Below are 12783 nucleotides of genomic sequence, written 5' to 3'. Positions count from 1 at the left end.
CTTGGCTACCATTTTACATCTAGCAATAAAACACCACAAATGCCCATTTCTAATGCATTCAATGCAACGCAACGTCCCAGGTCTAATGCTTTCTTCCATAAAAAGATTCTTAAGTATACTTCCAGTTAATTAATTCAGCACTGACACACTTCGGTTGAACAGAGTAGAGTACTCCAAGTTCTGATACAAAATTAGAAGAGTGAAGAACAGAGTATTACAGTGACTTACTGTGTGTCCCACTTTATCTGAGAAATGGCCCTCAGCAGCCTCCAGCTCCCCCAGGCTCATACATAATATATAGCTGTCACCTATCCATTCTCTTTGGAACCGAACATAATGAAACAAATGTATCACAATTCTGAGGATCTTAGTGAATGAAATTATCTTCTGATACACATGTAATTTGGATAGATCAATTAACACATTTGCATTTACAATTAGCATGAGTACCTGTCATCATCTTATGTAGAGGCCGGCCCCTCTCCTCTGTAATACACAATTTTGAACCATTGCAAAGTTATCTCAATATGTTTCTCCCTGCTTTTCTGTTTTTCCCTCTTTCAGAGAGGAACACCATGGTGAAATGCACTTTCCCAGACCACAGACGTGGTGACTAAATAACCTGTGGCTAAGCTAGCCATAAGTCTCATTAGAGACCTCACCAACCTCAAAAATCACAACATCAGATCACTAATGAGCAAGTTAGTCTGTTGAGAAGCACATCTAAAACTTTTGCTCCCTAATCATTGCCCTTTAGGCTCTTACAAATTATACAAAGCAAATGAGAAGTAAATTTTAGTAGGAAAACATCCTTGGCAATAAACTGACAGGTACTGTTACTGTCAGAAGCTCTGCTTCAACTCCTGATTCCTACTTTGACACAGTCTTCTATACAGTTAAATTTTCTAATTTGCTGTTTGAAAGTGAGACACTCTCTCTGGTGAAACTGTAATAGTTTCCTGTGCAGAAGAAAATCCCCTCCTCAGAGATGGGATTCAGAATGCTCTTCTGTAACTAAGCAGTGATGATACATTCAGTTACTTAACCCCTTATCATCTTTCCTGTAACACTCTCATCAGTATCAGTATAACAGACTTAGTTTCAAAGTACTTGACTCTAGGGCAGATAAAGCCTACAAAAGAAAAGAAAAAAAACCAGAGAAGAGAGATTTGTACAGTCATGTATTGTACCTCATCTAAATTTAGTGGAAGTGAGTTTATGACACCATTAGAACTTTGAGACATGGTTTATTTATGAAAAGAACAACAATATACTAGCATTTAACATTTCTTTACATGTACCATTTCCATAGTTGCTTCATTAATGCAAAAATATACTTTACCAACACAGCACGAGTTTGGTTACCTGTTAATTAAACTTAGAATACCTACGTTATTAACAGAAATATCAAACCTATAGAAGAAAAATAGTATTTTTGCTGCTGTGGTGCATAGGTTCCTCAGGTATACCTGAATCCAGACTGTGATGAGTGCGATTTGTGTGTAACAAATTAGACACAACTCCCAGACCAGTCGGGAAAATACCAGAAAGGACCCACTGGATAGGCTACATAATCTATGAATGTTAAATTCCTCTCTTGATCTTTCTGGGCCAAGTCAGTCATTCCTTTGATTGTGATATAAATGACAGCTTTTCAAAGTAGCAATTTCTAAGTGGCCCATTATTTACTCGTCAGCGCAGCAGCACTTCTAATCTTTGCACTAAGGAAAGAATAGAGCAACAACTTCTTCTAAGAAAGCCAGTTAACTGGCAGCCTCATTAAGGATATCAAGAACTGCATGAAAGGGAAATGAAATTCTTCTTTTACCACTGCTGATAAGCCTTCCAGGCCAAAAAAGACACATATATCCTTTTCAATGGGAAAATATTAATTTCATTAGCAACTAGTATATAATGCACTTTGTACACCAAAAACTACCAATATCACACCAAATTTGGCACTAGATGAACATAGAAAATGTAACAAATTAAAAAAAAACAGCTTAAGCTGAAACTTTCCAGAATAGTACAAAGAGCTAAAAGCCTATTTTTTTCTGTCCTGCATTAAGCTCAGCAATATTAAAACAAACTTTTCAAGACAATGAAAAAACCAAAATTGTCCTCTTGGATAGTAAGATGTTCAGAAAACAAAAAAGCTGAAGCTGGTAAATAGCTTCCCAACTGTAGTATTTCCTTGAACAATACAGAATTGAAGAGTTAACAGGTGCATCTCCTCAAACTAGAGGGGAAGTAGCTGCATCCATACACTGAGAAGTTTATTAAGCTGTATTACATTGAAGAGCATGTAAAAGAAACCCTTGTGCTAACGTGCTCACCATCTTGCAATAGGACTCACCTACAAATCAGGCAGTCTTGAGTTAAAAAACAAACACTGCATGCCTTGGTATTTTTTAAGTCTAAAATTAAACAGATTAAAGTGTGGCTCTCTTACACTAAAAAAAAATCCTTTTGTTCAGTGCTTTTAGTTTTCAATATAATTTTAATTACACTTTTCAACATATAAAAATAAAGCTAAACTACAAGCTGAGAACTTCCGTTTATGTATTAGCAAACAAAATTAAATTTCAGAGTCTCTTTAGGCACTAACACTTAATGATATCTACATATATTTAATTCTCCACACTCCAGTCTGTGGTGAGAAAACTACATCTCTCTGAACTAAGTGTCTGCTGATTGATATTATTTTAGCCATCAACAGATTTCAGCATTTATACTACTAAGTCAATTTTTCACTTTCAAAATTATGGTAACAGCAAAGACAATATTTAACGCTATAAAATGGAAAGTACCAAATGGCATATGCCCCAGATAATGATTCAGAATTTACATCTTTAAGATTGTTTTGCCACTATGCTGCTATTATCACACTAACATTTACAAAATTCAAGATTATTTTGTCTGGATTTTTTTTCCTGTAACAATACATGAGCTGTGATCATGTTTCACTAAAAAAGTGATGCAGAGATGCTTCAGACCTAGAAGCAGACGATACACATACCATTATGGCATTAATGTTTGCAAGGGTCATACTCATGAGTAAAAAATAACTAAATAGGGACTGGCAATACATATACAATAATTTATAACATACAGTGGAGGCTTTACTTATTACCTAAGAACAAAAAAGAAAAGAAAAAAAAAAAACCCAGCTACTTCCCCAACCTAGTAAGTGTAACAACACAGCAGTACAAACTAAGGTCAATAGAGAGAAGCTACTATGTAACAGATTTGAAGGGTTACAAGGCAATTTCAGGTGTTGCCTTATATGTAAGTGGGCCAAACACTACCAAGCCATGCAAAGCACACTACAGACTCCAAATTTAACTTCATTCCAGCAGCATAAACGGCACTGGAGCATCCACAGCTCATTTAGAATCCAAGCTGTGCATTAGTTGCTGTCAGCCTGCTAATATTAGGCTAGCTATCCATCTGGAATTGCCATCACAAAAATTAGCAGGTGATTACTAAATAGGCAAAATCCCCATCTCACCCATTTCCCAAGTATTCTTCAGATATTTCTAGTTTCTAACCAAGTGCTTTTACGATCCCTAATTCCAACATATGAAAACTAAGAATTCTTTACATATCATACTACTATTGGTGTTTGCAAACAAAATTCCATGCCTCACACCTGTGTAAATCCATTGATTTGGATGAAACCACCGAAGTTACCACCACCTGTTATTTTGAGCTTGACATCCTGTCTTCTATCCAGAACCCTCTAGGGAAATAGCTATGTGCACTAAGAGAAGCTTATGTTTATGGACTTTACATGATCTTAGTAAAATGGCACAGTAAAATCACTCTTCTGAGCAATTTACAACTCCAAGTAGGAGCTAATTCAGATGAAACTACATGTAAAACATAAAAAATACAGCTATCATGAACCATGCTGTTCTCAGAACCTGTACCCAAATTAATCCCAATTACGAAGTACAAAACCAAATGATCTGACACAGCAGCACACAAGCTTGTTAATGATGAAGGCAATGTACTTCCCATGGAAGATGGACACATTCAGTGGATTATGCACCTCAATCCTGTAGGAGCAGGCTGGAACTTCATTACCATGCTATGCTACCAGTTTATAAGTGAGCTACCCTCAGCAGAAATCAGCATTTTATAGAATAAAAGTTCTCCAGGAGTGGCTTTTTATGAATGCCTGATAAGAAGGGAGAGATATCTTCCTCACGGATCTGCATAGTATTTGCAAAACAAAATATGTTATTTGCAAGAAAAAACGACTTGAAGAAAGGAGGAAATGTGTGTGTTTGGTGGCTGGTTGATTTGGTTGGTTTTTTTTCCGTAACAGAAAACCAGCCAACCAAATCCCCATATTTTATAACTGATACACCATAGAGCTATGCTATCTGAAGATAGCAAAACTCAAGAAACGAAACATATACCAAATACCAGCTAAAACTTAATACACTGAAAGAATTCTAGTTCTTCCAACCAGAGACATTTAGCTTTTCAAAGAGAATATAAATACATGTATGTTTTCACTAATATCCATATTTCAAATAAAAAAGCTCTATGAATAGGACCAGATGGTCTAAAAATACTCCTTTAATAAGTATGTACCAGCAGAAACATCCCTCTAAAATACTTATTTTATTAGTGAAATGGTACCAAAGATAACAAGTATACAAACAATCTCTTTGCTCTATGCTACTTACACATCATAAATAAGACAGCTGTTGTTGCAAGACACAATCTTTCACAGTCTTCTTGTAAGCATACAGATTTGTTATTCTTTTATCAGAATGTGATAGCCAACAGCATGTGGCTTAAACATCACAAAAATGGCTGTTCTATACTTTACATGGTAAAGCATTTTCTGTTGTCTTAAATGTACACAGTGGCAAGAACATTATATCTTACAGAAAATGAGGAGTGATTAAGCAGCTTCACAATCAAACTGGATTTCATTACCTAAGAAGTTGGGCAAAGTTTATATCCCCAGTAATATGCCTCCCTTCCACTGAAAAATTAACTATGCAGAGGAAAAGCAAAACAAGTAGAAAGCAAACAGCCAATACATGTAGTTTTTTATTTTAACTGAGAGAAATAACACTTCCTATGAGGTAAGGCAATTAAGTAATTTGATTGCATTAAATTGTAGTAAAAATAATCAACGCGATTTTAGGTATAATTATGTCTTAAATCAGAACTCTCATATAACCAAATTAATTTACTTCAGAGAACAAAAGCCATGTTTTGCCATGACAAAAACACGTTTTGTCGTTCTTTTCTTGCATGCTTTCCCCACAAAAAATGAAAAAAGAACCTCTACTGTGTAAGCCCTGCATAAATTAGAACGTCCTTCCTCAAAGTATTTATCCCCCATTTCTCTGCATGCCATTCCTTTTATATCACCCAACAGGTATCAGATAAAATAACAGAGGTAACAATTAAGGCCATCCAAATGTATATTAAATGTCTTAAGGGCTTCCTTTGATGCAGGTGATCAGAGCACACTTTTTAGTATTCAGCTACTTTTGTACAGTGGTGGTCCCCAAATTACATTTTTTCTCTTATTTATATATCTCTTCTAAGAATAAAAAATAAAAGTAAAATGGAGCTTCACTACTTCAACAAGTGAACCAAACAACCATTCTGGCAAGTCACTTGCAGTTTTGTCTACAGTATGGTGGTGGCAAAGTAGCAAGAGAGATCATATAAGATTTAGCTGAAAATGTGTAACAGCACATACATACTTCTAGAAAATACCACATTTTAAGAAGGCACTAAAGCTTCTGCTTGTGCTCCCATTTTTTTTAACAAAAAGGAAAAAATTATTTTCTTAATGGCACCTGTACTATTTTCAGCTGAACAGACACACTGCAGTACATTGCAAAACAAAGCTGTAAATTCTGGTATCATCTTATAGATGTGCTCACTTCTCTAAGGACAAAGAAAACAACAAAACAAAACAACTCCAAAATAACCCTATAAGCTAACCTAGTATCTATAACAAGACAATGCTCCTTTTAGGAACAAAAAAGCGCATGCATTGTTCAAATATTTTAAAAGAAATATTAATCTCAGGGGTATTAGTAAGAAATTATTTTAAATAATAAACCCTAAGAATCTCAAGCAGTGAGCAAATGAAAAACATACTAATCTGTGAGTATTTAACATAAGAACAGTAAAACCGTGTTTATGCTTAAATCCCCTTTCCCCACAGTTGTCATTTACAAGGAAAGAAAGTGTGTATATTTATGCACCATTTTCAAGCACATCAAACAGCACACATTAAAAGTTTTGTGGGTTTTTTAACCTACAGGATAAAACAATACAAAAGTCATCAACAAGCAGTATTTTAAACAATCTTCAATGCATATCTTCAGCTTTTTTGGGGAAGTACAGGTTTACATCTTTCAGTTTCTAGTTATTTGTAACAGCTTATAGCAAAACCTAACATAAATCATTTTACAAGTACAGCCATCATGGAAATGCATGGATTTTCAGAGATGAATAATTCTGATGGCATCTGCCTTTTCATGGTATTAACTACTGGTCTGTGCTCTCTTGCTTTACAGCAAGAAGATAACAAAGCTATCACAAGAATTGGAGGAGCTACTAGTACTATCAACACGTTCAGGTTGATTGCTTTGACATTTTCTTCCTCATTCTGGGAAATAAAATGCTTTGGATTTCATTCCTTAGTTGAATTAGAAGTCCATTCTTTGCTTTAAACCTCTTCCATTTTAATTGAGAGGTTTTCTTCATTTGGTTGACAGTTCCCATTCTGTTGTAGCTTGACTTCATCTGTCCTTTGTGTATCTCTATTGTCTACTTCCTTGTCAGTTTCTGAATTCTGATCTTCTTTATTGTTATCTTTGTCCTACCAAAGATAAAATTATTTGACAACAAAATGATATTTTTAGCATCATAGGCTATGACTTCCAAAATTTTATTGTTTCAATTTTTACGTCTATATCTTGTGTCTGGAAATTTTAGAATAGAGCTGTGAGTTTCTCTGCCCCCCACCTTTTTTAAAAATAAGCTTTTTTTCAGTTGGTACTCATAACAACCCATCACCCAAGAAATTATGCCATAAAGTGATCAGTCTTTATTAACTATATTAAACTCATATATAGTTATAGAACAAGCGGCACCATGAATGCACGAAAAACAGTTCCAGAAATTAAGATTTCACCAATATTTAAAAAATAGAACAGGACTGTATTTTTTCTTTTTTATTTTTTATCAGGTATCTGATGCATTTTAGGAGAATTCTTGGGTAAGATACTTAGGTAAGCATTTGAACAGTCACCTAAACCAGCTGAATAATTCTGAGCACAATAAACTACTCTTTAAAGGTGTGCTGCTATTCAAATTTTAAGATTAAACAATTTGAAGATGTTTCTTTTCTTAACTGCAGTACCTTCTGTTTTGCAGGGGAAAATCCTACACTACTCTTCCTTAACTCTTCAACTTTACTCCTGTAGAGTTCAATATACAGACCAGGACCAGTTCAATGAGGGGGAGTTTGAACTGCATAGTGAGATTTTATTTAAAAAGTAATCTTTTCAGTTTGACAATCAAGCCAACCCTGAACACTGCTTGTCAGTCAATGGTCCGTCTGCCAGCAAGTCATAACATAGGGCATGCAACACGAAATAGAAACAAGGTGTTTCTGTAAACTACTCACACAAACTCCTACAGGTCAACTGAAGTTCAAACATGTAGACTGAAACTGGCCTACTAACCCCAACTAGCAAACACTAAGTTCAAATGGCACTAATTTGGTAAGGAACAGGAGAAAAAGAAGGGAGGAGTAAAAGAAAGAAAATGTAGAGAGAGAACTTCAATAATTTCAATAATGGCTACACTACCACTTCATTCTGCTGATCACTTGGTCACAGAGACTTACCTTCCAAGTAGTGGTGCTTTTGTCAGATTTCTCCTTTCCCTCCTTTTCTTTACTAGTTTTTTTCTTGGAAGTGGAGCGTTCTCTTTCTCTTCTTTCATTATTTGTATCTCTTTCTCTTTTTTTTTCTTTCTTGTTTCTGTTTCAGAAATTTTTTTATTCAAATTAGGATTTGATCCAACTACAACAAACTTCAAACCATTTGAATGCAAACTAAACCCCCCCCAAAACTTTCAAGAGCCTCTCAAAATTTAACCAAAAAACCCTTCACAAAGACAATGAGATTTTTTTGCTGAAGAGAGCTAAACAGCACATATGACCACTACATACTGCATTTGCAAAGAAAACAACAAATTATTCTGCATCAGATGAAGGGATTTTATTAATTTGAAGCAATTTGCAACGGTGATTGATTTCAAACTATGTAATTGAAAGAACACTAGAGCTCAATTCAGTTAAAGTTTTCAGTTAGTTTTAAATTAAAACTGATTCATACTGACCAACTGAAATCACCTGAAATCATTCACACAAAAGCAGCAGAACAGTAAAATTCCTATAAATTCTTCCTTCTTTACTCATCATTAACTTCTGTGTTTACATCAAACTGACCTTCTTGGAGAAGGAGTTCGTGAAGACTTTCTTTTTGCTGTTTTTGATGTTTTAGGAGATTTGGAGGGACTTCTGCTCTTTCTTTTACGTCTTTCTCTACAGGACCAAGGAATACAATACCATCAAAACCCCAAAATAATAAACTCAAAGGAGGTAAAAAGAGAAAGCTCTTACAATAACCTAATGCATCCACTGAATTTGACAGTCTATATTACCAACAAAACATGAACTGTACAAACTAAAAATAAAATTTTGTATCCTACAGTTTAGTGGGCAAGGCCAAAGAAGGGAAAAAAACTGTAACTTTCCAAAAGAATCTGGTTTTCAATCCTTATATGCTTGATAACAATGAAAACACACTGAATTCAGTAATACTGTATCATTTAAGAGTTTCTTTAGTCAGGAAAATAACTCAATTGAATGAAGAGCCATATTAAGATAAAAGATACCAACTTGAGCAATACGAATTTCATAACATTACAGCCTGAATATCACTGCAACTTCAGTTTAGCCTGACTGAAATTTAATTCCTAAATATATGAGCTAGAATTAGATGGTTTAGAAGAAAACAGTGCAAAATTAAGCCCAAGCTGTTGTCAAAGTCAGAATAAATGAAACCTTTTGTTTTTCTAGTGGTCCTTGCTTAGCAAACAGAATGTCATCATTCTGTTATACATGGAAGAGCTAGAAGTGTTTTACAAAACAGCTGTTTTACATAGCTAAAGGGAGTAGCCTGAAGTTGCCATTATGGAGTCTGACCTTGAATACAACAGAACATCAAAAAACTGGCCATTTATACTGCGGCACACATCAAATTAAAGCAAAAACTGGGCCAGTACAACTTCATTTAACATAAATGCACAACCCATCTGTCAAAATGAGATTTTTTTTTTCCTATCAACTCTTTGTAAAGCAGGAAAAGTACATTGGAAGAACAATTGAAGAAAAGGAGGGAACTTACTTCTAGATACAGCACAAAAAGCTACATTTATGGATAGCAGCTTCTGCAATTTGCAAATATTTAAATCTTCAATATTTAGAAAAGCAAAGAAATCAATGCCTTTTAGATAAGCAATAAAAGGAAACATTAAATTATAGCCAATACCACTATATGGATTGATACTCTGACAATGCCATCTACTGTGACTGTCCTGACTTTGGCCAGGATTATTTTCTTCCTAATAACCTGAATGGTGCTGTATTGATGTTGATAACACACTGACTGATGTTTCGGCTGTTACTTACCCTTAAATCAAGGACTTTTTCTTCCAATGCTCTGCCAGCAAGCAGGTGCAAAACACTGGGAGGGAGCATGGCCAGGAGAGCTGACCCAACTGGCCAAAAGCCAGTGAGGGGTGAGCAATTGTGTAATGCACCACTTGTTTCTCTTGGGCTTTATTTCTCTCTCCCCTTTCCATTACAATTACCATAATTATTTTATTTTGTTTCAATTACTAATGTGCTCTTCCCCCAACTCTCAAAACAGAGCCTGCCAGAGCATGACAAGATTGAACAAGGGATTGGCGAGGAAACAAAGGAAGTCAAAAAAGAACTGTCATGGTTTAACCACAGACAACTAAATCCTGAGTGGCATTTGCTCATTCCCTGCCTTCTTTTGCCCCCTTTGCCCCTCAACCTCCATACACCTACACCACTAGGGGAGGAGAATAAGCAGGTTAAAAAAAAAGGAAAACTCCAGCACTGTACCAGCTCCTTGTAAGAAATTTAACTTTCTTTCAATCAAAACCAAGACAGTTACCTCCTGAAGCTGCATGGAACAAGATTTTTAAGTATTTTGTTCAGCAAGATTTATCTTTGATAAACAAAAATATAAAACGGCCTCAAAATTGTGGAGTAAATAACACAGTCACTCATCAGCTGTTCACTTGTTAACATGCATTTTATTTTGAACATCTCCACATTGATCATCAACCTTTTTTAACTGAAGATACTGGAAATTGATTATTCTCTCTCAGTGCTGTCACTTCAGCTACACTGTTAATTTCTACAATACATTCCCAGTTAATTTTGCTTTTCAGCATATGTACCTGGAAACTAAGTGCTTCAGCAATTGTGTTCAAACTAGAAACTGCTTATTCATTAAATCTGCAGTTTATGCTTTTCTTTTTTCAAGTTGGAGAATTTTAACTGTGTCTCATTGCATTTGCTCTCATCTCTATTACATTTGTACATGAAAAGATTTTTGTGCACCTGTTTCATTAAATCTCTTACACAATACTAGCACAGCAAAATTTAAGAAAAACAATTTCTGAATATTTGGTAGTGACCCTGTGTCTCTTAATTATACATGGAAATAATATTATCCATGTCATCTGGTGATACTGGCTCTGCTACCTAGGAGTAAGACAGCTCCTTTTCCAACTGATTTCTCTTCCCCTGGTCTGTCTCTTCTTTCAGCTACAAGTCACAAATTACCACCTTATTTCCAGTACTTGTGAGCAGTCTGTGAGCAAAGCAAGGTCAGCTGCCACCTAGTTCTTAGAAAGTCCTGTATGTCCTAAATCCACCTTCACCTGTTCTCCAAAAAGATGACTATTTCCCCAGTATTTTACATTCACATTTATATTTTACATTTTGCATGATCAGCAGTTAACTGCTGTACTGAAATTCAGGCAACTGAAATGCCTCTCTCTTGAATAATCTTCACTGGAAAGGTCTGCAACCATTTCAAGTATGCAATGTCCATCACAAAAGAAAGACTTCTAATGTAACCCAACCTATTCAGAATTACTTTTCAGAGAACAGTGACATTACTGAGGTAGGAAGAACCCTCTGAAGATCAGTTAGTCCAACCTAACCCTTCCCCACCTTACAAGAGGGTCAGTCAATCAGAGTAGGTTATTCAGGGCCATATCCAGTCAGATTTTTGGATGGAGATAATCTCTTGAGGTAATGAGTTCTAGTCTGCCCAGTAAAACCACAACTTCAACACCAGAAAAAGCCTCCTTTATTTCCCATAGGTCAACATGTGCCTGTCACTTCTTAATTGTCACAGGCCTCCACTGGTTCTGTTTTCCTCAGGCCCCCACCAGATATTCATATATATTGGCAAGATGCTCCTCAGTCTTCTCTTTTCCTGGCTAAACAATCCCAGACTCCTCAGTATTCCCTTGTATGAAGGAAGCTCCAAGCCCTTTATCAGCTTCATGGCCCTTCACTGGACTCACTCCAGTACATCTGCATGTCTCTCACAACAGGAAACCCAGAACAGGATCCTAAATGTGTCCTCACCAGAGAAGGAAATAATTACCTTTCTTGACCTACTCACAACATTTCTGGTCTTCTTGGCTGCAAGGACCTGCCAGCTAGCATTCCAGCCAGTGAGTCCCCATGCTATACTGGTGCAAAGGCATTATTCCTGCCTGTGTGTAGGACCTGTCCTTTCTCTTCGTTCAGGTCCATGAGATGACTATCAGTCCTTTTCTCCCATCTGCTGAGGCTTCTCTAAATGTCAGATCAGCCTCCCCCAACAGCTGGTTCTCTGCTGTTTCCAAAGCTACAGAGGATGCACTCTGTCCTACTGTTTAAGCCCCTGACAATGACATTCACCAGTACTGACCTCTGCATTATTGCTCTAAAGATAGGTGTATCTGAATAAAAAACTGTAAACACATAATAAAAAGTGTATTTTATCACCCTTCAGCTTCAAAAGAACACTGCCTTACTTAACAGTATCTGTATCATACCAAAGCACAGTCTTGTACTTGTACACACCCATTTCAACAGGATATATATGCTTAAGGAAGAAATAACATTCTGCACATAAACTTCATAACACAAACAATGTTCAGAAACCATTATACCCTTTTTTGCCTTTTATGAACCCAGAACTGATGAATTTTGAGGACTAAAAGAATTCTGGTTTTGTCTAGTGAAGTTATTACAGTGGGTAGAACTTGTCCAATCCATTCAGCACTGCATTATCTCAAGGTTACAGATATAATTTGATATTTAAAGGTGATACAATACTACTGAACTTGCTGGTTCCTGATGTAACAGAAAGGACCTATCTACCAATGCTTCTAAACTTAACTTAGCTGCAATGCTTTTGGAATATGCCTGAGCTTGCTTATAGAAATTGATTATAATCTCACAGCCTCTTTCTGCTGTAAATGAATATACCCAGACTTCCTGCCAGTTAAGCTCGTCTCAGAGGCAAGACCAACAGCTACTTTAACTTGTTTTCCTGCTTACTATCAGCAGTGTTAAGTTACTTTTAACTTACAGCTGGCCATCTAGTCAGATAAAGAATG

At 36.0% G+C, this 12783-nt stretch overlaps 1 protein-coding gene across 2 annotated transcripts in view; it reads right to left on the bottom strand.

Moving 5' to 3' along the window:
• Nucleotides 1-4616: 4616 nt before the first annotated feature.
• SREK1 (splicing regulatory glutamic acid and lysine rich protein 1) overlaps nucleotides 4617-12783 on the bottom strand; it is a 32302-nt gene continuing 24135 nt past the window's right edge. For both annotated transcript variants that reach the window (XM_066338750.1, XM_066338751.1), the window contains 3 exons: nucleotides 8510-8605; nucleotides 7904-8039; nucleotides 4617-6871 (listed from right to left, as the gene is read on the bottom strand). In XM_066338750.1, coding sequence (XP_066194847.1) covers nucleotides 6719-6871; nucleotides 7904-8039; nucleotides 8510-8605 — 385 coding nt within the window. In that variant the 3' untranslated portion in view covers nucleotides 4617-6718. The remainder of the gene's footprint in view (nucleotides 6872-7903; nucleotides 8040-8509; nucleotides 8606-12783) is intronic.

Source organism: Sylvia atricapilla, chromosome Z (genome assembly GCF_009819655.1).
Source record: "Sylvia atricapilla isolate bSylAtr1 chromosome Z, bSylAtr1.pri, whole genome shotgun sequence".
Taxonomy (NCBI): Eukaryota; Metazoa; Chordata; class Aves; order Passeriformes; family Sylviidae; genus Sylvia; species Sylvia atricapilla.
Note: the sequence above shows the minus strand (reverse complement) of the source record. Positions and strands in the feature narration are given on the sequence as shown.